General features: G+C 43.7%; 1 protein-coding gene across 1 annotated transcript in view; it reads right to left on the reverse strand.

Moving 5' to 3' along the window:
* Clip4 (CAP-Gly domain containing linker protein family member 4) overlaps positions 1-15,592 on the reverse strand; it is a 70,268-nt gene extending 54,676 nt beyond the window's left edge. Inside the window, exons 1-2 of the mRNA XM_032908954.1 lie at positions 15,468-15,592; positions 8,957-9,104 (exon numbers count right to left, since the gene is read on the reverse strand). Of these exons, the coding sequence (XP_032764845.1) occupies positions 8,957-9,089 (133 nt within the window). The 5' untranslated portion in view covers positions 9,090-9,104; positions 15,468-15,592. The remainder of the gene's footprint in view (positions 1-8,956; positions 9,105-15,467) is intronic.
* Positions 15,593-24,719: the final 9,127 nt, after the last annotated feature.

Genomic DNA, 24,719 nt, shown 5'->3' on the forward strand with positions numbered 1-24,719 from the left:
GGTTCCTGCCCTGCTTGAGTTCCTGCCCTGACTTATTTCAATGATGGATGGGTGAGGCCAGATACCCCCACCCTGAGTTGCTTTGGTCATGGTGTTTCATCACAGCAACAATGACCCTAAGGAAGACAACTAGGAAGTCTTGTGTCACTGTACTGTCTGGCATACCTCCAAATTGTAAAATAAAAGCTAAATATTTCTGTTATGGTCTGCTCATGTGTATTTGTGCTGGTAAATGGATGTAAATAAAAACTAAAAGCATCCAGACAATTAGGAGCTAATACAAATGCTTCCTGGGGCATAACTATGGTATACAAAAACATTTTTCACTTACTTTTTTTTTTTAAAAAAATGATATGGCTTCAGAGTTGTCAGCAAGAAATATATGCAGCATTGAACCTGCATTCTACCTGGGCTTCATACTCAAAAGGCTCATGTTATAAAAACTTGAGTCACTACTTAGCCTATGCTGTCTACATCTAAAAGAGTCCTGAATAAAGTAAGGTGATGAGCTATGTAAAGTCTCATAACAGTTTTGAGGGTCACCTAATGTACTCTAATATAAGTCTATTACGTTGGTATAAGTCTCTATGATAAAATGAAAATCAACTTCTAAACCCACATTTATCCATCTCAGTCAGAGGAATGGACAATTATCTAGATTCAGTAAATATGTCCTGTCCCACCCTGAAAAACTATGCTAAGAAAATGTCTAGACATTATGAGAGGGCGCATCCAGCAACCTAAAGAGCGCAAGCGAAGCAGTGGAGAGGAGACAGGGCAGCAAGTGTGGAGACAGCTTTTCCTGCAGGAAGGGAAGGGGACCCTAAGGCGAGCTGCTCTGCCCCTGCCCTCTGGCCTGCTCTTGGTGGCACTGTCGAGGGTTTCAACCTTCACGGAGTCCTCCTAGGAAGTGACGGTTCTGAGCTGTCCAGGTAATTTTCTGGGCCTTTTGCTGTCTTTGAGTGTTTCAAGCTTTTACATTAAAAGAACCAAGGGGTTTTCTCATTTTCTCTGAAACTATATGGCCTTATTTGTCTTTGAAATGCCTGTCCCTTTGGTTTAATAGGAAACGGTAAAAATACGACCCTATTTAATGTCTTGACTTTTTTTTTTAACAAACTTCTCAAAACTCAAATTCTGAAGTCATTCTGACTTCACAGTAACTTTGGGGTTTTTCAGAGGAACACAAATTTTCCAAATGGAAATGATTCTGTTCCCTTTCCATATATGTATGCATATGTACATATATGGAAATGTATATATGTACATGTATACATGGAAATATGTGGGTTGATGTCTATGTGCAGGTAAGGGCAGGCACAAGATAAGGCAAGGCCTGTGATTGGGCAGTGGAAAAGGAAGGCAGGCACAGAGTTTTGGAGAGGGGAGAGAGAGAGAAGAAGGAAGGAAAAACCAAGATGGATGACCCAGATCTGTGTGGCCTTAAAGGGCCACAGGTAGTTATGAATATTTTGTAAGGGATGGATTTTTATAGGACAATTTGTCTTATCTAGGTGGGCAGTTTATATCAATATTAATTGGATCAGAGTTTACGGTGTGGACATTCTGTGGGGTAAGAATTTACCGATATAAATCTGATTGATAAATTACAAGCTTCTAGAGTTTTGATATTACCGGGATACTAAGAATTGTGACTATAACCACAGGGGACAGATGCTGGGGATGTGAGCAGAGTCTGCAGCAGGAGAGCCATGAGGTAGGCGGTCTCTGTCTGGGACTTGTGAGGCAGCGACCCACCTTGGGAACTAGATGGGTGGTCATTGATGAGGCGAGCCACGGAGGCAGAGAGACAGTCAGAGACGGAGAGTAGCTGGTGGCAGCATGAGATGGAAATTGGAAATTTACCAAGTTGAGACGTTTTGCTGATTGAGATAAAAATACCTCAGAGACGCCATGTGGCCCACCGGTGCCAGCAATAGTGAGGGACGGTGCTTCCAATTTTTATTTACCACAACAGAAATATATATGTATATATTTGGAAATACATATGTATATACATATACACACACACACATATACACACACATACACACAGAGAAGCCTGAGAGATGTTGAACTAATTAGACTCATTTGCATGGGAAGAATTATCAAGCCAAGGAGAAACCAATCAGGTCGACATGGTGAATCCAACTGAATGGCTTAAATGCTGACCAATGACAAGTGCTGCTTAACCATCTCTGTGACGTGAAACTCTTCACCTGCTACGTGACTGACAGATGAGTGGCAGGTGATAGATATCTGCAATTTGTCCAGGAACTGTATGAAATTCTTAGAAGTCTGGTAGGCCCTGGTATGACTTACAATTATACATATATATTACATGTAACAGCTACAATTCAAGCTATCTGAAACGTTACAGCAATAACCACTTTTCTACATCAATCCCATTATACTGAACTCCCACGGAACCTTTAACCATGGTCTTAAGTCCTGAATCACCTACGGATTTTTTTATTTTATTCCAGTGTCTTTCTGAAAGCCTTTTGTAAGCATGCATCATACAAGTGCAAGAGGATTTATGGAAAGCCTGTAAATTACAGGTTTCTGGTAACTTAAAGGCCACACCACTGGGCTCGGTGAGACCCAAAGGAGTCCTCTGGGAAGCTAAACGACCATGAGGCCGTGGGCCTGAGCTCAGCCGTGCAAGACTCAAAGAACTTGCTCATGGCCCTGTTAGAAACATTTCTGGCACTTCGACGTTATGCTGTTCAAATTTAAAGTGCCCCCTTTCCTCTTAAGAAACTTAACAGTGGTTTGGAAAAGTTTGCCTTTATACACAAAAGCAGAAGCACTTTTTCTCTCTGAGCTCATCCCCATCTGTCTGAATCCAGAATTCACAAAGGTCTCAGCGGGCACAAAGGTCTCAGCTTGATGTCTTGGCCTGGATTAAATTTAAAAGTCTGCTCTGAGACTCCGTATTACCAGCTAACCTGAAGAAACCTGGCTGCCTCTAACGTCAGACCTCTGGCTGGGACATCGTATTTGCGCGTAAGCACAGAGCTGTTTTTTCCGATGCTTTTTCTGGGGATAACCAGGCCAAGTTTAAATAGACTAAACTTATTTTACAAGCAAGTTAGTTTAGTGTGATTGTGTCTGTTAATAAATGTGGATGGGGTTGAGAAGATTGTGATTCCGTAGAGACCTAAGCTGTCAGACTCTTGTCTCTGCGGTCTTAGGTATCTGTGAGCCTGACTGGATTCTGTGTTTCTCTAGTTTTCCTCTCCAGTATCTGACCAGCACTTTCCAAACTGACGTTTCCAATTTTCTGAGAGTGCCCATCCTCTGATTTCTCCAAGCTGAAGCTGAAATATACAAGTGAACCTCAGAGAGATAACCATCACAGCTCACCCATCAATAACCTTGGTGCCTGCTGCTATGGAGGTTAACTCAAGAGTCTGCCAAAATACCAGACAGCATTACCAAACATTCACACTGGAAGCATCCATTGAAAACACTGTCTTCATCTCACCATCAAAGATTCAAGCACAAATCTAGAAACCCAACTATTTACAGCATTTGTTCCAAACATTTATTGTGAACTGTCCCTTAAATACCTGAAGGCTACTGTCATAAATCAAACTGTGGGTCATGACCCTTTCATAGGGTTTGCCTAAGACCATCAGAAAACACAGATACTTATATTAAAATCTGTAACAGTAGCAAAATTACAGTTATGAAGTAGCAATGAAAATAGCATCATGGTTGAGGGTCCACCACAACACGAAGAGCTGTATTAAAGCCTTCCTGTGTTAAAGGAAGGCTGAGAAGAGGTTCAGTGTCTTGATGCCTCCTGAAAGGAGATATTCTGGTGCTCAGTATATACCAACTGATCATAACGACTGCCATTGTGAAAAGCCCTAATACAAGATGTGAGGGTGAGTTTCCACCAGGCCTCAGAACTGTCCTATAATCTGCTTCCAAAGACAATGTGTCCAAACATCAAAACCTGGTTTCGTAGAAGAGACAACAGTCAGTGTTGCATTTGCATCTCGCTGGAAGGAGCCTTCCCTAGTACGAGAACCCCTAGACTCTTCAGTAGAACTGTATGAGGCACACGTGGCCTTGGAGGACTTCCTGGAATAACTGGGAAGTCTTCACTCAGGCATCACGAACCTGTCTCAATCACCCAGGAAACTGAAGTCCCACTGGAAAATGCAAGCTGGCCTGGACCGATGAAGCCTGGGTCTGACTGTGGCCTACTTGATCTTTTCAGCTGGTTCAAGATGGGTAAGTGGACACCCTGGCTCCAAGGTACTTCAAGTACAATGTACTGTACGACCCTCACCCAAGGACTCTCAAGTTCTCCAGCAGTTTCATCCTCAAGCCTTAAACCTTTTACATCTCCACTAACTTGGCAATCAACTCCACAGGAATCAAACAACAAAAACTGCACGGCAGTCATCAGAAGAACCCACTGAGAGGTTGCTGGGTATCTGCAGATTCCCGGGAACGGGGAAGGAGAAGGAGAAAGGACTAAGAAAGTGCCTCAGAGGCGGCACCATCGAGACAACAGAGAGGAATCTGGGGAAACAAGTCAGTCAACAGGCTGCACTGACTCTTACTCATAAACTCGGGCGTGTTTCTTACCAACGGCTTTTATTTTTACCAAGCAGTTTCTTACCAAGCAATTAATGGATTTTGTTTTTCTGGTTCAAATCACTCACTCATCCACTAGTCATTTTCAAAGGCACCAGACACTACTTTTCTTTTCCTTTTTATGATCTATTTATTTTATGTATCTGAGTACATTGTTATTGTCTTCAGACACACCAGAGGAAGGCATCAGACCCCATTACAGATGGTTGTGAGCCACCATGTGGTTGCTGGGAATTGAACTCAGGACCTCAGGAAGAGCAGCCATCTCTCCAGGCCCCAGCACCGAACATTTCTAATGGAGAAATTTCTAAATATATGAGTACACACCTGAAGAGCCTCTTCTGCATGACCTACAAGAATGCTCAGTCTTTTCTGAGAGGAGAATCACCAACTCTCTGGGGATGAGCTTCCTAATTGGTTATCCAAGACCAGTGGTCAGCCCTGAAATCATATGTGTATGAACAACACTAAGTGCACAGAGCAGGGTGTGTGTGTGTGTGTGTGTGTGTGTGTGTGTGTGTGTGTGTGTGTAGTAACAATTAAAGGAGAAGAGGCCTTGAATTTGAGAGAGGGAGGGGTTCTGGGCGGATTAGAGGGAGAAAAAGTAAAGGTAAAACAGTATAATTACATTTTAATTTTAAATACTTTTTAACTGAATGCCTAGTCTAGCAGCGATGGTATTAGGAGAGAATAATGCAGTGAAATGTCTCTTTAGAGGAATCAATAAATACATTTATTAGAAACTAAATAAATACATTAAGACCTAAGTCATATATTAAGAACAGATCTCGAAATGTGTAGTAGTGAATCAATTAAGTTACAGATTTATACACACATTTACATAAGACCGTAAATATACAAAACATTCCTACCTGTTGTTTGCAGGTTTTCACAAAGCTCATGAAATATAATTAGTGATCTAATCATTCACACTAATTGTAAGAGCCATTTCCTCTGGGAACAAGGGGAACAGTGCAGAGGCTAAATAGAGAAAACTCTGAATCTCTTTGAAGATTTTTTTAGCTAAATCAAACGATAACTGTCAGTTCACCAGACCAACGGTGGCTATGTACTGATACAAATGCATAGTCAAATGGATATTTTCTCCATGAAAAAAAAAAATTCCTACATAAGGGAAATATGAGAAAAATATCCCATATCGAAATTCCATAAAAATAACAGGCATGCCAATAAATACCAGTCTTATTTAGAGAAAATTTAAAGGTGCAGGGACTTGAGCAGAAAAGAATATCACACTCCAGGATTTTAAGAGAAACAACTGAAAGCTGTCAAATCTCTGCAGCGCTCTTAAGTAATTTCAGTTCCAGTCAAACCTTCACTTACAGTTATGCTCTTGTTCTTTATCAGAGCTGGTGCAACACTAATGGAGACACATGTCTCCATCTTGTTACAGTGTAGACTCTGACCTAGTAACTCTCCACTGAGCCCTAGACTACCTTCCTAATGAGCTCCAAGATACCATGCTATCAGCCTAAGAGACAAACAGTAGCAAAGGAAAGTTAATGTAGGAGAAATAAGAAGTCTTGAGTGAGGACCATCAGCCCTGAGGGTAGGGAAAGCATGCAACAATGTTTCAGTAATAAAAAGCTGTCAAATGGGTTGAAGAGATGGCTCAATGAGAACAACCACTGGCTGCTCTTCTAGAAGACCTGGGTTCAATTCCCAGCACTATCATGGTAGCTCACAACTGTAACCCCAATCCCAGGGGATCTAATGCCCTATTCTGGCTTCAGAGGGCTCTAGGCACCAACAGACAAAACATGCACACGAAGAAAACAAATTTTTACTTTTAAAATAGTACTTAAACGACAAGAAAGTAGACAGTTCATTTGAATAATACCAGTGGATTGTACTTATTAAGTGTTTGGCTAGCATCTGGGATGGGACTCCTCCTTCTCTTCTTGTTTTGTTTTGTTTTGTTTTTAATTAAGATAGGATCGAGAGAGAGAGAGAGAGAGAGAGAGAGAGAGAGAGAGAGAGAGAGATCCATCCCTGGCTGTCCTTAACTCACTATATAAACAATACTGGCCTGGAACTCCACCTGCTTATGCCTCACAATGGCTGGAACTAAAGGCATTTGCCACCATGCCCGGCATATAATGGTGCTTCAGTACACCACTGGTACAGCTTAGTAAGAAAACATCTAGACTGAAGAGCCTAGAAATCCCAACCACCAGAAATGGGTAAGGAGACTAGAAACGTATGGTCAAAGAAAGTATGGTCTAAGAAAAATGTCAAATTACCTCCTAGTCTCTGAGGCTCTATCATATTGAGTAGTGAGAGTCCCACATACCAGACAAGTACCGTCGGGCCAGAGTCCAGGGAGAGAAGTTCTGAGTCCACAGACAAGAACTATTTTATAACTGAAGCTCCTCAACAATAAAATAGATCATTTCATTGGTTTCTCACTGTGGTGTTTTTTAATGAGATGTCACCCAGAAGTCTCAGGCAATTACCTGTTCCTCGGTTGGCAGCTGTTTAGAAAGGATTAGAAGTGGCCTTTACTGGGGAGAATATGTCACTGCAGATGGGGGCTTTGAGGCTTCAAAACACTCCCACCATTTCAAGTTAGCACTCTCTGCCTCCCGCTTGTGGGTCGCAACGTGAGTTCTCAGCTGTTCCTGCTGCCTTGCCTGGCGCTTGCTGCCCTACTTCCCGGCTAGGATGGTGATGGACTCTTGTTTCATCTCCCATGATCCCTTGGATTCATAATCCCAAAATACACCCTTCCTTCTAAAAGTTGCCTTAGTCATGGCTTTTTATCACTGCAATAGAAAAGTGACTAAGACGCCCATAGCTGAGGAGCTGCTGATCGGCTGTGTCAGAGAGCGCACAAATGACATTTCTGGAAGACAAAGCCTCCGATGCTAAGCATCTACCATCCTACGAACAGAAGCAGTGCTTGCTTCAGTCAGGCAGAGGTCGGTACTCACAATCATCTGCCAATGGCTATACTCAACAAACATTGAGCAACTTACATCAAATGACTGCCTTACCCTTTACCAGGTAAGCCAAACAGAATACACCTGCTGCTCCGTGCCGAGGCCTGAGGGTCTAGTTAAAGAAGGTGACCAACTCAAGACAGAGTAAGTGTCATAAGCAGGGCCAATGTCTTTCTGCTCAAGGCTTCTCCCACATAGCTCATTTTTGCTAGAACTGCAATGAATGTAGTCAACACTAGTAAACACTGTAGATCTAGGATCTAGGAACACAGAGTCCTTGGATGGTTATGGGACTCTGAATACAGATTGGAAATGAGGAAACATTAGAGTGAGCGAGGGCTTTTCAAGGCAAATCCCCGGGGTAGTAATTTTAATCTACTAATCTACTAATATTGAAAACCTGAATTATCCCTGCCTTCAAAGACACTCTGAAATGGTGATCGATTTGACCTGAAAACTCTAACCACATTGGAAATGTAACAATTCTGTTTACCTCCTAAAATTATTTTATTCACTTATCAATTATCTTATGAAATATATTCTTGGGGAGAGTAAATCAAAAAGGACAAACAGTAGACCCCTTCCAAGTTTCCATTTTACAGAGGAAACTTAAGTGGACCAATTTCAGTAGAAGCTGATCTCATTCTCGCCTCCGTGGAGATTCCATGCTCCCCATCCCTAAGCACAAGAGTACATCTGCAAGTCAGTACGTTTAAGCAGCACCAGTAACAGAATGCTACATGTTTAAGCACCACTATGTTCTAAAAATGAAATCCTCCAAATCCATAATAGTGCTAAAAAAATCAACATTTTCACATAATAAAAACGCTGACAGCAGAAATAAAACATTGAGCATGAGAAGCAAAAACTTCAATATGCAAATGTAATTTTGAAAAGGGAAAAGTTTGAAAATCTTATTTTAAAAAATTACAACAGGGCTGGAGAGATGGCTCAGTGGTTAAGAGCACCGACTGCTCTTCCAGAGGTCCTGAGTTCAATTCCCAACAACCACATGGTGGCTCACAACCATCTATTATGAGATCTGATGCCCCCTTCTGGTATGTCTGAAGACAGCTACACTGTTCTTTAAATATAATAAACAAATAAGGGTTGGGGATTTAGCTCAGTGGTAGAGCGCTTGCCTAGGAAGCGCAAGGCCCTGGGTTCGATCCCCAGCTCCGAAAAAAAAAAAAAAAAAGAACCAAAAATAAACAAATAAATATTTTTAAAAAATTACAGCACGTGGTTTTAAAATAGTATGAGAGCATAGACAGTCTGAGACAGGAATCCATGACCAGTTCACAGACAATGGGTAGACCTGTGACATGCCACAGTCCGTGACCAGTTCACAGACCGCAGACAGACCCAGGACATACCGCAATCCGAAGGCATCGGTGCTGCAGAAATGGAAAAGATAACGGAAGTGTCGGGGCCTGTGAATAAGAATGGGTATCTTCCGATCAAAGAGTTTCCTTCCAGTGGGATATCCGGGAGGTCCTCTATGGTCATCTTCTAGAAGGCCACCTATAATGGGGAAAGCAAAAGGTCAGAATGCACTTTTACTTCACTACTATACAACTTAGGTGGCCGCCTTCAGTCACAAAAATCCTGACAGACTCCTATAACCTGACATTTTCAGTGTCTGAGCAAACAGTTGTTTAAAAACTACGTATCGCTTCCCACACCCCTGCACCATCAGCAGCCCCTGTATTGCTGCAATACAAAGCTTGGGAAACATAAATTATAGTATTTGTTTAATTAACTCTATGCTGAGAGATGAAAACCTTGTTACAAGGCTGAGCTAATCCAAAAGGGCAGCATTAAAAGGCACAGCGCCCCCATAGACTGACCTTAGTTAACTCTCATCATGCAACGGAGTTCCATCATCGGCCACTGGGGCCCGTGCCTCTAGCTGGCATGTTGCCATTACTTTATGATATCCCAGAAAACATCATTGAAAATTAATCACTTCGCTTTCATTTGTGTGAAACCTGTGTTATACCCGTTCTATAGCTCAGAAACAATGTAGAAAGCAGAGAAAATGCTAAGAGAAGCTCAACTACAGAGCTAAAAGCTTGGGGTTTTATTCTGTCCTGAAATACTATGAATCATGTATATTTTTAGATATAAGCAAGACCAAATGATTTTAGATTATATTCAATACAGTAAGAAAAAGTTAACTAGTAGCTTAATCTAGTAGAAATTTATGATTCTGCATGTGCTTTCTAACATTTGCGTAATGAACATATGCTGGTTAGTTTTAAGCCAACTTGAAAAATATCACTTGGGAAGGACATCAATTGGGAAAATGTCTACTAGACTGGCCCGTGGGAAAGCCTTGATTGATGAGTGAAGGGAGGGCCCAGCTCATGGTGGGCAATGCCATCCCTGGGATGGTGGTCCTGGGTTCTATAAGAAAGCAGGCTGAGAGCAAACCATAAGGAACAAGCCAGTAAGCAGCATACTTCTGCGCTTCTACATCAGCTCCTGCCTCCCGGTTCCTGCCTCACCTCCCTGGATGATGACAGACTTACAAACTACAAGATGAAATAGCCCTCTCTTCCCAAGTTGCTTTTGATCACGATGTTCAATCACAACAATAGAAACCCTAACTAAGGCACATCTTAACTAACTGGATAACCTTTTCCAGCCCCCTCAGCTCCAAGGATACAGTCACTTGGAAGGAACTGGTTTCCTTCTCACGGGACCCTGACCTTTTCCCTCTGGGAGCAGGAGCCAGCGGGAACAGTATGCTTTCTTATGGCTTGAAGACTATACACTTACTTGCACAGGAATGTTGTACGTTAAACAAACTAGCCTGGTTCTTGCTATATTAAAGGAATCCCAAAATATTGGGGGATGGGGGAGCTAATATAGAAATTACTTGACACCCAATACATGGAATCTTGTGACATTAACCTTAACACATAAACAGGAATAACAAAAGATTGGTGGTTGGTTGGTTGGTTGTTTTTTTGGTGGTTTGGTTGGTTGGGTTTTTTTGGTTGGCTGGTTGGTTTTTTGTTTGTTTGGTTGGTTGTTTGGCTAGTTTTGTTTTGTTTCTTGTTTTGGGGGGTCTTGAGGGGGAGGTAGCTACTCTAGTTCTGAACTGACAAGACAAATAAACCAAACCATTCAATTCCATAAGCATGGGGGAAATGGCACGCCAAGAGACAGGCATGCTTCAAGTAGTGCTTTGGGAAGAATAATCTCACTGTAACCACACTTCTGGGACTTAGACATATTTTCTACACTCTTAATTTGTCAGCAAAGTGGCGAAACAAAATTGCTTACTATGATCCCAAGAGTCCCTTTCATTTCTTACAGACTATCAAGGCCCTTAAAGATTAGAACTGGTCTGGGACAGGGAAAGAGTTCTGACAACACACACACACACACACACACATACCCTCGCAACCCAGATTAAAGTGAGGCGGGCACAGTGACCTACCTTTAATTACAACACTCAGGAGGTGGAAACACAAATTCCTCAAGCCAGGCTGGTTTCCTAGACCAGACAAATCAAAATCTCAGGGTTCAGCAAGGGAACCTCTTGGTAAGTTGCCTTGGTAAATAAAGTAGAAAAGTATGGATGAAGACAGCTGGCAGCAACCTCCAGCTTGAGGCATGCACATGTGAACACTCATGCATATGTGCATACACATAACAACAGAACTACGTCTTACACAACTGTCAACGACCACAAGAACAAGACTAGCATCTTGTACATGTGCAAAAACATTGAGATTTCAGATCTATTGTAGAAGATAATTCACATAAGGACGGAATCATCTTCATGAGACTTCAAGGCCAAGAAGCTACAATATCATGTAACCTGCATGAGGAACATCCCTAGTATTTTTGCATCTTTTTTTTTCTGGAGTTAAGGACCGAACCCAGGGCCTTACCACTGAGCTAAATCCCCAACCCCATATTTTTGCATCTTAATATTTTTCTTGGTCCCACTTCTTTATCTTCTTGGAAAAGAAAAACTCTTTCATTTCACCACAAACTACACACTACACAAACCTTCATGTACTCCAAGAATGCTTCCCAGAAGCAATTTCTAGATCTAAAGGGTTATGGCACCTGGAGCCTTGATCAAGTTTAGAGATGTACTGAACTGAGTTGAGTAGGCATGTAGGCATTTTTTCCAAAATCTCCTAAGGCTGATGAGGTGAGAGCTGTTTTGAAAGAAATCATCCCTGATGAACTGAGTACAACCACTTCTAATAGTTTCAATAGCTGGAGCTAAATTCTCCAAACTTTCAGGTGCATGGGATCCTATCTTACTCCATTAACTCAAACGGTTTCTGAGTAAAAGCCTATTGGTCATATCCCCAACAGGCCCTGCTTTTCCAAGGAGCCTGATCGAGCCTTGACACATCAATAATGAGAAGTATCAACCAATCGACTTCTGCAGAGAGCTTTGGGGGTATCCAGCCTCCACAGAGAACCAACTGAAGCAAAGAAATCGCTTATTTCTGTGAAACTAGGGACTGAATCCACAGCCTCACATATACCAGGAAAGTGCTCTACCACTGAGCTACACCCCAGCCTCTCCCTCAAATGTGCTTGAGCTACGGCTCAAGAGCCACATACTGGAGTTTCTTGACTAACAAAGAGACCCAAGCTGTGTCCACATTTATAAGAGTCACAGTCATTTCACCCAGTGTCCCATAGCAGTGGGTCATGCTGTTCATTTTTGTGAAATTCCAAAATATGACTAATTATTTATGTTTCATAAACACAACTTCAATGATCCTTCTTTTTGCTACATATAAAACATCTGTTCACTCGACACATATATGTTTCAAGTATGTAAGCCTTTGTTTTCACGAGGTTTAAAAACAAACCTAAGCAAATAGGCATGCTCGTTTACATGCTACAAACAAAACTGGAAAAGCAGCCCTGAACCCTACATAGAATATCAGACATGAGCCCTCAAGGAGTTCCATCACACATCCAATAAACATTGTTTCTCATTAAGTCCTAAGCTGTGGGTCCCAATGATAAGAGTTATGCACTTTCCCTCCTGCAGATGCTAGCCCAGGGCTAGGTTGCACCAGAAAGCACAAATAGTTATAATTAGTATGGACAAGAGCTGGTACAATGCCCAGTAGGACTTCTGGGCCCTAATAACTAGGGGCCAATGACAACCTAGGACACGTGGCTAGCTACATGTAGATTCCAAATTTTTAATTGGTCTAGGTCAGAGTTTCTTAAAACTGTGGGCTAGGGAGGGGGCATCACACAAATATATAGTCACACACACACACACACACACACACACACACACACACACACACACACACAGGGCAATCTGAAATAATTCAGGTTTCCAAATGCACAGTCTCCTAAAAATAATACAAACTCAAATACATACTGTGTCTGGGGCGTTTCAGACTGCGCTTACAGTGTTGTCGTGTGACCTCACTGTGGCCTTGGCTCTGACCACACAGTGTGTGCACTCAGCACTGTGCATGTGGACATGCCATTCGGTGCCATCTGACATTTCCCGAAATAGCTCCTCCCACATTCGAGACCAGGTGTATGTCACGGGTTGCAGTGTTTTTACAAAATATTCTGCTCTTACAGAAATGTAATGCTTTAATTGCAGAAAACAAAGACTTTTAATAAGTTCCCATTGTCGTTCCTCAGCATGTAAGCATCAAATTAGCATATTTTAGAATTAGATTTTGTTCCAATGTTGATTTCACTAATTGCTGTTTGTGTTCTAAATTTAAAAAAAAAAATCACTAGCTGGGCATGGTAGTACATGCCTTTAGTCCCAGTACTTGGAAGACCGAGGCAAGCAGATCTCAATGTGTTCAAAGTCAGCCTGGTCTACATAGTGAGTTCCAGAACAGCCAGAGCTACACGGTGAGACCTTATCTATAAATAAATAAATAAATTTTTTAAAAATTTAAAAATCATTGACAGTCAGGCACACTGACTACCATGTTGGGTTCCCAGCAATCACATGGGCAACTCCAGTGCCAGGGGATCCAACACCTTCTTCTGGACCCAGCAAGCAGCACCAGGCACATCTATTATCTGCAGGCAAAACACTCAAGCACGTAAATTAAAAATAAAACATTTTTAAAACTCATAAATTAATTCTGGTTTTGGATGAGGACAGGATTTCCAAAAATTTCTGAAAGGGTCCTAAGTACACATGTATGTATTTGTGTATATTTATAATACTTTCTATTTATGTTCATATAAAACAACACTGTCAGCACTGTAGATCAGTTCTACAAAATGTTGAAGATATTCCATATCCTGTAGTACCAAATGTTCATCCAACTTACACACAAAAATTAACGAGCAAATCATCTAGTCAGCATGCAAATTCGTTTTCATCTTTAAACTGCAAAAATCTTATGTACACCTTTATTACAAGACAAATATATGATTTATTGTCAATAAATGTTTGGCTTGTATACCTATTTTATATACCTGGGACTATGTAACATTCCCTGTTTTAGCTCTGTCTGAATGTTCAAAGGGTCAATTTGCATGTGGCTAGCCAGAAGGACACTCCACCTATGGACATTCCCCTGACCACCACTGAAGAAAAACTCTTACTCCTACTCTTCAGAGAACAACTTACAGATGCCTGAACTGAGAAATAAAGTCTGATGTGCCAAGCAAGCTTACAGCAGCATAATTATAAATAATTAAGAGAACAGTCAGACTAAAAGCAACCAGATGCTTAAAGGGTTTTAGCAGAGAGACAGGGAAGCTGATTCTGCCAACTCAAGCTCACGAATATATATTTGAAACCTTCGACTGTTATAAGCAAAGTAATACCACTATAATCATTGCTTTTTAAAAAGGCCTTGCTGTTGGGATTGTATCTGGGAATAGGAGTTGCGAAATAAATCTAAGGAACGGTGTGCACCATGTACTAAATCTATAAAAGAGATATAAACACTTCGGTTGTGTCAAGTCCATCTTTGAGCCCAAACAGTGGCCAACAAATGAAAGCATTACCAAAAAATGCATCATATTTATGTTTAATGAAACCAAGATGGTTTCAAACCGGTAAAAGGTAGAAAGCTTGGAATCCGGCCATTTCCAAGTCTCTTTCCCTCCAGTCTCTGCGTCCTATCTGCTCTTCTGCCACATAGTCAACTTAAACTGCAGCATGCTCACTGACAAAAGTCAAAGCAACAGTCGACTGCAACTAAGTATCTGATGAAGGTCTCCACTGAGGAACACATCTCAGAAGAATTTCAAAGGCACTCTTTTTAGGATATGATAGTGCTACAATGTATCCACAGTGTAGCCTGGAACTGTCACCAAGTTCCTCTCCCACCATAAGAGCATTCTGATACAAGTCAAAACATTGTCTCAGATCGGACTTGGAATCCCAAAGGCCTACCCAGCGTCTGGATGAAGTGAACCGCCTCACATCTATAGCTATGAACCGATTCGTCTAATCCTTGCAGTTCCGCACGGGACAGGTCTCACTCAGTCCACACCCTCCTGCAACTTCTCAATACGATTTGAAGTACGAAGGAATCTCAGAGCAGCTAGGTGAGGCAAAGGCAGTTCAGTTTTGAACCCGCACAGTCACGGGTTTCTTAAAGATCTAAGTCAGAAGGGGATGAGAGTGAGAACCTGAAGAGGCCGGCGTGTGGAAACCCACCAGGGTGCGCAGTCACGCGTGGGAGATACCCCAGGCGTCCGGGGAGCGCGGGCCTCAGCCAGGCACTCATCTCAGCCAGAGAGCAAGCGCCACAAGCACCCATTTCCCCGCCCGCCCGGACACGTCCTAGGAGGCCTCCGAGCACCTCGGTGCGGCCCGCACCGCCAACCGCCTTGCGGCCCGGCCTCCCGGCCTCCCGGTCCCGCAGTCCCCAGCGTCCCGCCACCTGCCTGCTCCGGGTCCCTGCGGAGCGCCGGCTGCGGACGCGGGACGCAGAGGCAAGGCGCAGGGGCGCGCTTCCCCCAGGGGTCCCGTGGCCGCCGCGGAGCCTCCAGCAGGGGAGCAGCAACCCGCCGCTTTCCACGCCGCGCGCGCCGGAACCGGGCCCCACGCGGGTCGGCGCGCGCGCAGTGCAGCCGCCCGGGCTGCGCGCAGGCCTCGGCCCTCGGCCCCGCGCACGCGCCTGCGCTCGCTCGCCTCCCGCTTGCGCCCCTTTGCCCCTCAACAGCGGGAAGGTCTGCGGCTGCTGCACCTGCTGTCCCCAAGCTCACGGTGTCTTCCCGGAGCCCCGGCAGTGCTGTGCACAAGTGGGGATCTGTCCAGCGCAGCACAACCAGGCTCTAAAAGGAACCTCGACTGGCCTGGACAACGATTTGGTGCTGCAGCCGGCATACCCTCCTCCTGCAAGGTCTTAGCTGACCCTATTTGACCACCCTTGGTTCCTAGCATCCTGGGCCGGAAGAGCTCCCGCCCACAGCATCTGGTGACATAAACCACATTTTACCCTTTTAAATAGTGTGGCCATGCATGGCCTAGGGTAAGATCCATCAGTGAATTATCTGTTTGCAGGTCCTGCTGTGAAAAACCTTCTCAATTCCCAGCTTAGCAAATACAAAGACAGTGCTTTAGCCAAGGGAAGAAGTGAATAATCACAGTCCGCACTTAGGTTCCTTAGTTTCTGCTCCCTCCTCACCTACCTTCTAGTTCCCATGTCATCTGTCTTCCCATAACCGGAAGTAGTGAAACTGACCACTAGCAGATGTAGGCACTGGAACCCTAGTTCTTCCCCACGCTGCAGAAAGATGTTGATCTTTAATCGGGAAACCTGGTACGATCGACAAGTTTGTAAACTTGAGTGTCACACCACAGCCATGTTCTGCCAGGCCTCACAAACTATTACCCCGTTGGCGTTTCTTCGCTATCATGGGGTAACTAACATGTTGAGAGAACATACGAATGAATGTCCATTAGTACCTCTGCCAGCCCAGAGGTAAGTGCCCAACACACTCGTTAGAACTATTGGCTCTAGAGGCTAGGAAAACAAACGCAAATACTTTCTCATTGCTTGAGTCCTCGAAACATTCTCCCACCAAATGGCTCTAGTTGGACACTCTTAAGAAGAAGGGACTTGCTAACTCTTAAGGTAGCTGTAATGGCTGGTTTTGTGTGTCAACTTGACACTAGCTGGAGTTAACACAGAAAAGGAGCCTCAGTTGTGGAAATGCCTTCGGGAGACCCCAGCTGTAAGGCATTTTCTCAACTAGTGGTCAAGGTGGGAGGACCCAGCCCATTGTGGGTGGTGCCATCCCTGGGCTAGTGGTCTTGGGTTCTATAAGAAAGCAAGCTGAGCAAGGCAGGAAAAGCAAGCCAGTAAGAAACATCCCTCCATGGCCTCTGCATCAGCTCCTACTTCCTGACCTGCTTGAGTTCCAGTCCTGACTTCCTTTGGTGATGAAACAGCAACATGGACGTAAGCTGAATAAACCCTTTCCTCCCCAACTTGCTTCTTGGTCATGATGTTTGTGTAGGAATAGAAACCCTGACTAAGACAGTAGCTTAGACTAAACTTTTGCGAAACATCCTTCCTTGGAAGCCAAAATCCAGGGTTGTTTCAGCCGTGGAACTCAAAGAACATCTAAGCCAGTTCAAGACAGAACGGTGAGCATTCTGTCCCTCAGACTGCCCGACTATAGCATGGTTGCAACCCTACTCACCAGTCTGTTGAAGGACTCCTCGGGGTGCATCCTGGCTTGTCTTGAGCCCTCTTAAATGTGATGCTCGGAACGAAACGGTGACCTGGGGAGTCCCAAAGAGAGCCTGCCACCTCTACCTACCTCTTATGCTTCTACTAACTCAACCCAAGATATCCAAATAGTTGTTTGAGGCAGTCAGACCACAATGGAGAACTGGGTGGGGCATGGGGCCAACTAAAACTCAGGGTGCTTATGCAGTATTAAATTCCACCATCCCACACCCCTGGACAGCTGCCAAGTTCTCTTTCCCTGCAGACTCTGTCTTCATGCACTCTTGAGGATGGTAATGTAACACAGATGCTTATCCCTCCCTTGGAGGACTCCACCCCACCCCCCTTTCCCTGTTTTTATCACACCCAATTCTTGCCTAACCCACCCACCTTCTCAGCTGGCTAAAAGAGAAAGCAATTTGCCTTTAGTTGGTTCTAAGTACCTTTAAATGAATCCCGTTGCCACTGAAACTCGGAAACTCATAAAGATCTGTTGTAACAGGAGCTGCACAGTTTACTTTCAATGCTTTCATTAAAAGCATCCATTAAGATACCACTATTAGTAGGTGACGGGGTGTGGCAAGCTGAGTTGGTCTAAGTGGTTCTAAGCTATAATGAAGATCTCTGTTAGAACCAGCCAGACTACTGCCTCTTCTTGCTACACCCAACATACACGGTACACAGGCAAATTCCAAGTACAACAAGTCACCAGGGAGGCTCTCTTAGTTGCCTTTATTCCAAAACCTGAAACCACTCCTCTGCCATCAGGAACACACGCCCTTATTGCTGTGCTGTTCCCTGGCACACACACACACACACACACACACACACACACACACACACATCACAACACATCACACAAATTTTGCAGCTAGGACTTGTCAATTATTAACAAGGAAATGGGACAATTATATGGGGCCAAAATTCGGAGCTTGAACTAGCCATTGGGATGGCTAGGCACGTGGGATATGACCCATCACAGGTGCTTATGACCCATCCCAGGTGCTGAGCAGAATGTCACAATGAAACAAAGTGCCAAGAGGGATGGCATCCATCAGTGGGTCAGTACCATGGAGAGAAGAGGCATGGCCAACTGTCCACTACACACAACACTACCCGTAATAATATCTTGTCTTCACCACAAATGAAGTGGAACGAAGATTGACGCTAAGTATGATCTGAAAGCCTCTCAAGACATTGATTGGCATCGCCCACATGAAATATCCTTGTAGCCACTGGGGCCCAGAGATGCCTGAAAGATGAGCAGGGGTCACTCAGAAATCCAGACATTGCTCTTCCTCACTCCACACATTGGGCAAGGGCATCATTCGGAGAGGAGGAGGAGATTCACTTTCCCAAAGTGAATGCATGAGATACAGTCTTCTGGGAGAGCCAGACGGATGGGACCTCAACCAGCAGGGATGCTTACAGTGCTTAGCCGAACTCGCAAAGTCTTCTTCTCTCCTGTATTCACTGGCGATGTAACTCTCTGCCTGGAACACCCAAAAGAAATCAGCACATCGTTAGAAGGAGTTCGTTTAGCAAGGCTGCCACATACAAGATCAGTTTATAAAATCCATTAGTCAACATCAGCAGCCAATAAGCGAGAAGGAGAGGGTGAGACATTTTGCACACTCACAGCATCTGGGGATTGACTTAACAACTTTTCAGAACTTTATGGAGAAGCTCTTAAAACTCTATTGAAGGACATAAAAAAAAAAAAAAGACTGAACAGATGAAGAAATATGCCATGGGCAGGGTGGCTTTGCACTGTAAAAATGTCAAGCTGTTCACTAGATTCAATGTTTCCTTATAACTAAAATTTTAAGGTGCTCAATAAACATAAAATATGTAAGGACAAATATAACTTTAAATAGGGCAAATTTCTAAAAGCAAGAACAAAAGGAGGAGACTTGCTACACTAGAGATTAAGTCTTTACTATATCATAATAAAAGTAATTGGATGCTGCTCTAGGAATAAACAGAAAAATGACCTAGAAAGCAGGGCTCTGAAGGACAGCCCCGGGTAAGCATGTCCTTGGTATACATAAAAGGGGTACCACAAGCCGATGATAAAATAAGTGTGAATTATATATAGGACAGTGTTGGTCAAACAGGCTTATTTAATAATCGAAACGAAAAAGAAAAGCATGTGCCAAACACATAGAGTAATTCTGTGTGAACACACAAACGGAAAAGAAAGTATGGGAGATGCTGTGAATCTGCTGTAAGAATTCCTAATACAAAACTAAAGCTCTCAGGGGGAACCAGTGGGCCAGACATGCTGGGGGGTCTGGGGCCAATGACAAAGATGGTGGAGGAAATGACATAGAACAACCTCATGTGTTCTTAGCAGGAACCAGGACTAACAAAGAAAAATTACAAAATTCTTCCACCCAGTAGCCATAGGTGAACACCTCCAGCAAAAAAGAAGTAGAGAGACAGCTCAGCAGTTAAGAGTGCATCTTGCTCTTGCAGAAGACCTGAGTTTAGTCCCTGTACCCAAGAAAGACCAGCTTACAGCCGCCTGTAACTCTGACTCTATCAGATCCAATGCCCTCTGCTGGCCTCAGTGGGTACTACACCACGCGTCTACCCAAATACAGATACACACTTTTAAAAAAGAAAAACATAAGGTATGATGATAAATTGAAAGAAGCTATGTGAAATATACAAGCATAACTAGGAATTAATACCTAAAACAAAATCAGTCAAAAAACTAATAGAAAACTGAAGAAAGGGTAGCAGTAGACAGTTTGTGGGGATGTATCTTGATTCCCCCCCTTTGACAAAACACTTTGACAAACACAACTTTAAGAGGGAAAGGAGTTATTTTAGCTCACAATTCAAAGACTCACCACCCCAGGGAAGTCAAGGCAACAGAGCTTGAAGTGGCTGGTCACGTCACATCCACAGTCAGGAAGCAGAGAGAGATGAATGCTGGTGCTCAGCTCACTTTACTTTAGAATCTACTGCCTGGGGAATGGCTCCACCCACAGTAGGTAGGTTCTCCAGCATCAATTAACATAATCAAGATAGGCATGTCCTATAGGCATCCTGTAGGCATACCCAGAGGCCTATTCAACCAATTCTAGATGCTATCGGATAGAAAATTAACACAGCTACTTTCTGTCAACTTGACATATGTTAGAATCATCAGGGATGGGGGCGGGGGGCTGAGCTGAGAAAATGCCTCCCTAAGATTGGGCTGTAGGCAAGCCGGGAGAACACTTTTTAAAGTTGGCGATTCATGTGGGAGGGACCCAGGCCATCGTGGTCATGGTCAGTTTGACCCCTCTGCTGGTGGTCCTGGGTTCTATAAGAAAGCAGGCTGAGCAAATGAGGAGGAGCAAGGCAGTAAACAGCACCCCTCCACGGCTCCTGCATCAGCTCCAGCCTCCTGATTCCTGCCCTGCTTGAGTTCCTGCCCTCACCCTCTGCTGCTGATGAACTGTGATATGGAACTGTGAGTGAAATTAACCCTTTCCTCCCCGAGCTACTTTTTCATCCTGGTGTCAAAAGGAAAGCCCAGAATGGTGAGCAAGCAGTGAGATGGGTGAGAGATAAAAACAATCACAAGATGTCCAGGAAATGGATGGACTTAGAATGTACAATGTTAAGCAAAGTCACCCTGTCTCAGAAAGAAAAAAAAAAAAAACAAAAAAACACCCACATGTTCTCTCTCACACACATGCGGATTCTAGCCTACAATGTATGCATGTATGTGTGCAAACAAAATGTCCTGTGGGCATAGTATATGTAAAAACAAGAGCGCCCAAGAAAGGGTAAGATCAGGCCATGAGGGAGGACGGATGCAGTCGTGAAGGGTGATACAAAACTAATTGTTTTTCTAGTTTTAACTCTTGTGCTTTTTCAATGTATGTTATATGTGTGTATGTATGTATGTGTGTCTGTGTGTGTGTTAGATATGTGCCTAAAAATATAATTGAAAGTTAAAGTATAAAAGTGATGTATATATAGACTTCTCCCTATCAGAAGCAAAGAAGTCAAAGATAATCCCAAGTGTTGGCAAGGATATGGAATCCTCCTGCACTACCTATGGGTATTTAACGTGAGAAACAGACTCTGCATCATAGTCTAGCAGCACTGAGTGTAGTTGAGATGCTATGGCTCAGTGAGTGCTCCTATGTAGACTTCAGAGAAGCCCTACCTAGTCCCCAAGCACTTCTCCATGGGGTTTCCAGGAAGCCAGTCTTTCACCGGGTGATCGCACCTAATCCATACCTTTATATTATCTCTCTTCCTAACCCTAAGCACATATTCATCTCTGTGCTATATACAGAGAGATACAGACATGATAGATATAGATATAGATAATATCCAAATGTGTCCTCGTCATCTACCCTGTGATATGTCCGATATACTGTATACAAAATGTAACCCCTTCCCGTGACCTTGCCCATGTAGACACTATGTTTTTCACTTTGCTCACCGGGGTCATCCTATTTGGACTCCCCAAATGAAAAGCCCAATCTCATATTTCAAAACCTTTATGTCATCGTTTATTGAAGAAACTCACCAGTGCCATCAGCCTACAGCTGCTGAGACCCCAGACAGACCTTCCTACTGCCTCTCCTTGGCTTGCCCTTCTCTGACCACCTCCCCTCTCAAGGCTGCACATGGAGACCCGTGTTAAAATAGACACTTCCAACCATCAGACGACCACTTTCAAAGGCCAAGCTTGTAAGCCTACATAAAGAAAAGCAGGGACCAAGGGAATGTTTCACAGCATTAGGGTCAGAACTACCACTGTGGCTCAAGGGCATTTGTTTTCAGGGTCTGGAGAGATAGATGGCTTAGTTAAAAAGCCACCTTCCACACAAATATGGGGGGTGCTGAGCTCAAATCCCCTGCCCCACATATAAAGCTGTCTGTGGCAGCATAGGCCTATAACTCCAGCACTGGGGCAGAGACAGGGAAATTCCTGAGTTCCCTGGCCTGCCATCCTTGTTAAAATCAGTGAGTTCCAGGTTCAGCAAGAGACCCAGTTTCAAAACAAAAGATGGAGAGTGACCTCTGACCTCTGGGCTCACCCTCATGCATGCACTCGCGGGCGCGCGCGCGCGCGCACACACACACACACACACACACACACACACACAAATACAGGAATGCACACATACACAGGCATGAGAACTACATTTTTTCACACCAGTTACTTAAATTTCGAGTGACCAAGATACCTCTAGAAACATCTCTGGCACACATAATAGCATCAAGCTACTTTCCAAGAATTTTAGTTCAATGACCCCCCTTTCCTATCATTGAAACTGACATTGACAAAAATCTCTTTGCCTAGCCATCATTTTACAGAAAAGGCAAAGCTCTAAGAAATACCATCAAGAGAACGTAAACGTGCCATCCAACAAACTCATATTTGGGAACTTCTAGAGATCAAAGAACTCATTCCTACAAGCAGCAAAAGAGCTCAGAGAAACTGCCAGAGACCAGAACAATTCAGAGCCCTATCTAGAGCCTACAGTGCAGATCTCGTTTGGATTCAAACAAATACATATTAAAAAGAAATTCTCGAGCCAGGCATGTGCCTCATGTCTATAATCCTAGCACCAGGGAAGAGGAGAATTTCTATGAGTCTCAAGCCAGCCTGGGCTACGTAGTGAGTTCCATATCAACCTGCACTACAGTGTGAGAGACCCTGCTATAGACAAAAAGGAAGGAAACACTAGGACTGCGAGAGGAAATGTAACCCAAAGTGGATGTTAAATTATATCAAAAAATGTTTATTAATTCTGCTATCTATGATCATGACATTGCAGTTACATTTTTATTTTAAAAATCTTTATCTATTAAACAGTCATGGGGATAGGATAAAGTGTCTCCTGCCTGAGGTTGCTTTGAGGTGTTTCACTAGCAGTAAATGTATGGAAGGGAGGAGAGGTCAACAGTACTGATAAATAGTAATAATTAATGCTGAATGATGACTGAGTTCGCCCTCCTGCCTTCTTTTGCGTGAACTCAGAAATTCTTCTATACTAAAAATGTTTTGCTTTGTTTTTTTGTTTTACTTCCCAGGAGCTCTAAGAGGGCAGGGATTTCATTGGGCTTCTGTCACTGCTCTGTCACAAATACCCAAACAGTCTCTGGAATAGAACAAATTCGGCAAACATGAGCTAATGGAAGGGACCAGGCCCTTCACCCCGGTCAAGGCAGATTATACCATCCGACACAGTGCTTCTCAACTCTCTTTATGGCGTAACTCTTCCTCGTGTGGTGACCCCAACCATAACGTTATTTTCGATGCTACTTGGTAACTGTAATTTTGCTACTGTTATGATTGCAATGTAAATATCTTATAGGCAGGACATCTGATATGCAACCCCTGGGAAAGGGTCATTCAGCACCAAAGGGGCCACGACCCACAGATTGAGAACCGATCCAGGGCCTTTAGAAGCCTAATGCTTGCCTTCCTTTCACGTGCATGCTTGACAGTGCAAGGGCAAAGCTGCCTTTGCATCAGTTGCTTCCAAACCAGTGCAGTTTCACCCTGGGTCGTGATAAACCATCTGGCTTTAGTAACTTTGTGGTTAGGAGTTGAGAGACTATCAGGACAGGCCCCTCCCCCACTGGGGCTGCGCAGGGTTTGCACCTGTCAACAAGCATCCGCTGAGTGAGTCACCTAACCAGAGAAAGCCATTGACAGACCAACACGCTGGTTCCGAATCACAAGAAAGTCTCCTTTGTGACAAAAACAGCATTGAGAATGAATGGTTCTGTCGTCGCTCATCTAGGCATATCTGAGACTGCAGGTCATGGCCCAGAGAAAAAGAAATGTAAGCTGCTTTTTTAAGACTCATGTGGAGGTCAACATGAGAGTAAGACATTCTTATAGTCGTGCTTTTAAAAGTCCACTAAATATAGCATGCATTATCTTTTTTACAATCAAGATAACCAGAGCCTTCAGGCCCTGAATAGCACTTACAAAAGCCACCAAATTATACCCGGGTCCAGCAAATTACTAGAAATATGTTTAGGGCCTCCTACTCTGAGGTCAGCGTGGACACTGTGACCACGTATAACTTAGGTCACTCTGGTTTTCCAGTAGAGACAGACTGCCGTGACCATAGGCCATCGTGGGCAGCCTGAACAGAACCCGAGGATCATTTCTCACCGGCTCTGCAATCCCCACCATTCTTAACATCCCTGAACCTCGGCGTGCTCCTTTGTGGACTAAGTGGTCTCTGCCTCCTGGTGCGGTTCATCAGGCTTGCCTCAAAGTTATGTTTGTCAATGTGTGATCATCCAAAGATAAGCCGTGGACAGGAAAGCTAGGCACCTACTAAAGAAATGGGCTGGCTCTCACGGTTTTCCGAGGAGAGGCTTTCCACACTGTAGACTGATGTGGTCAGGAAAGGCTTCAGACAGAGGCATCCTGAGCTCATAAGGAGCATGACAAGATGCTGTTAGGCGAATGAGGAGC

The sequence above is a fragment of the Rattus rattus genome, chromosome 7 (genome assembly GCF_011064425.1).
Source record: "Rattus rattus isolate New Zealand chromosome 7, Rrattus_CSIRO_v1, whole genome shotgun sequence".
In the NCBI taxonomy this organism is placed as follows: Eukaryota; Metazoa; Chordata; class Mammalia; order Rodentia; family Muridae; genus Rattus; species Rattus rattus.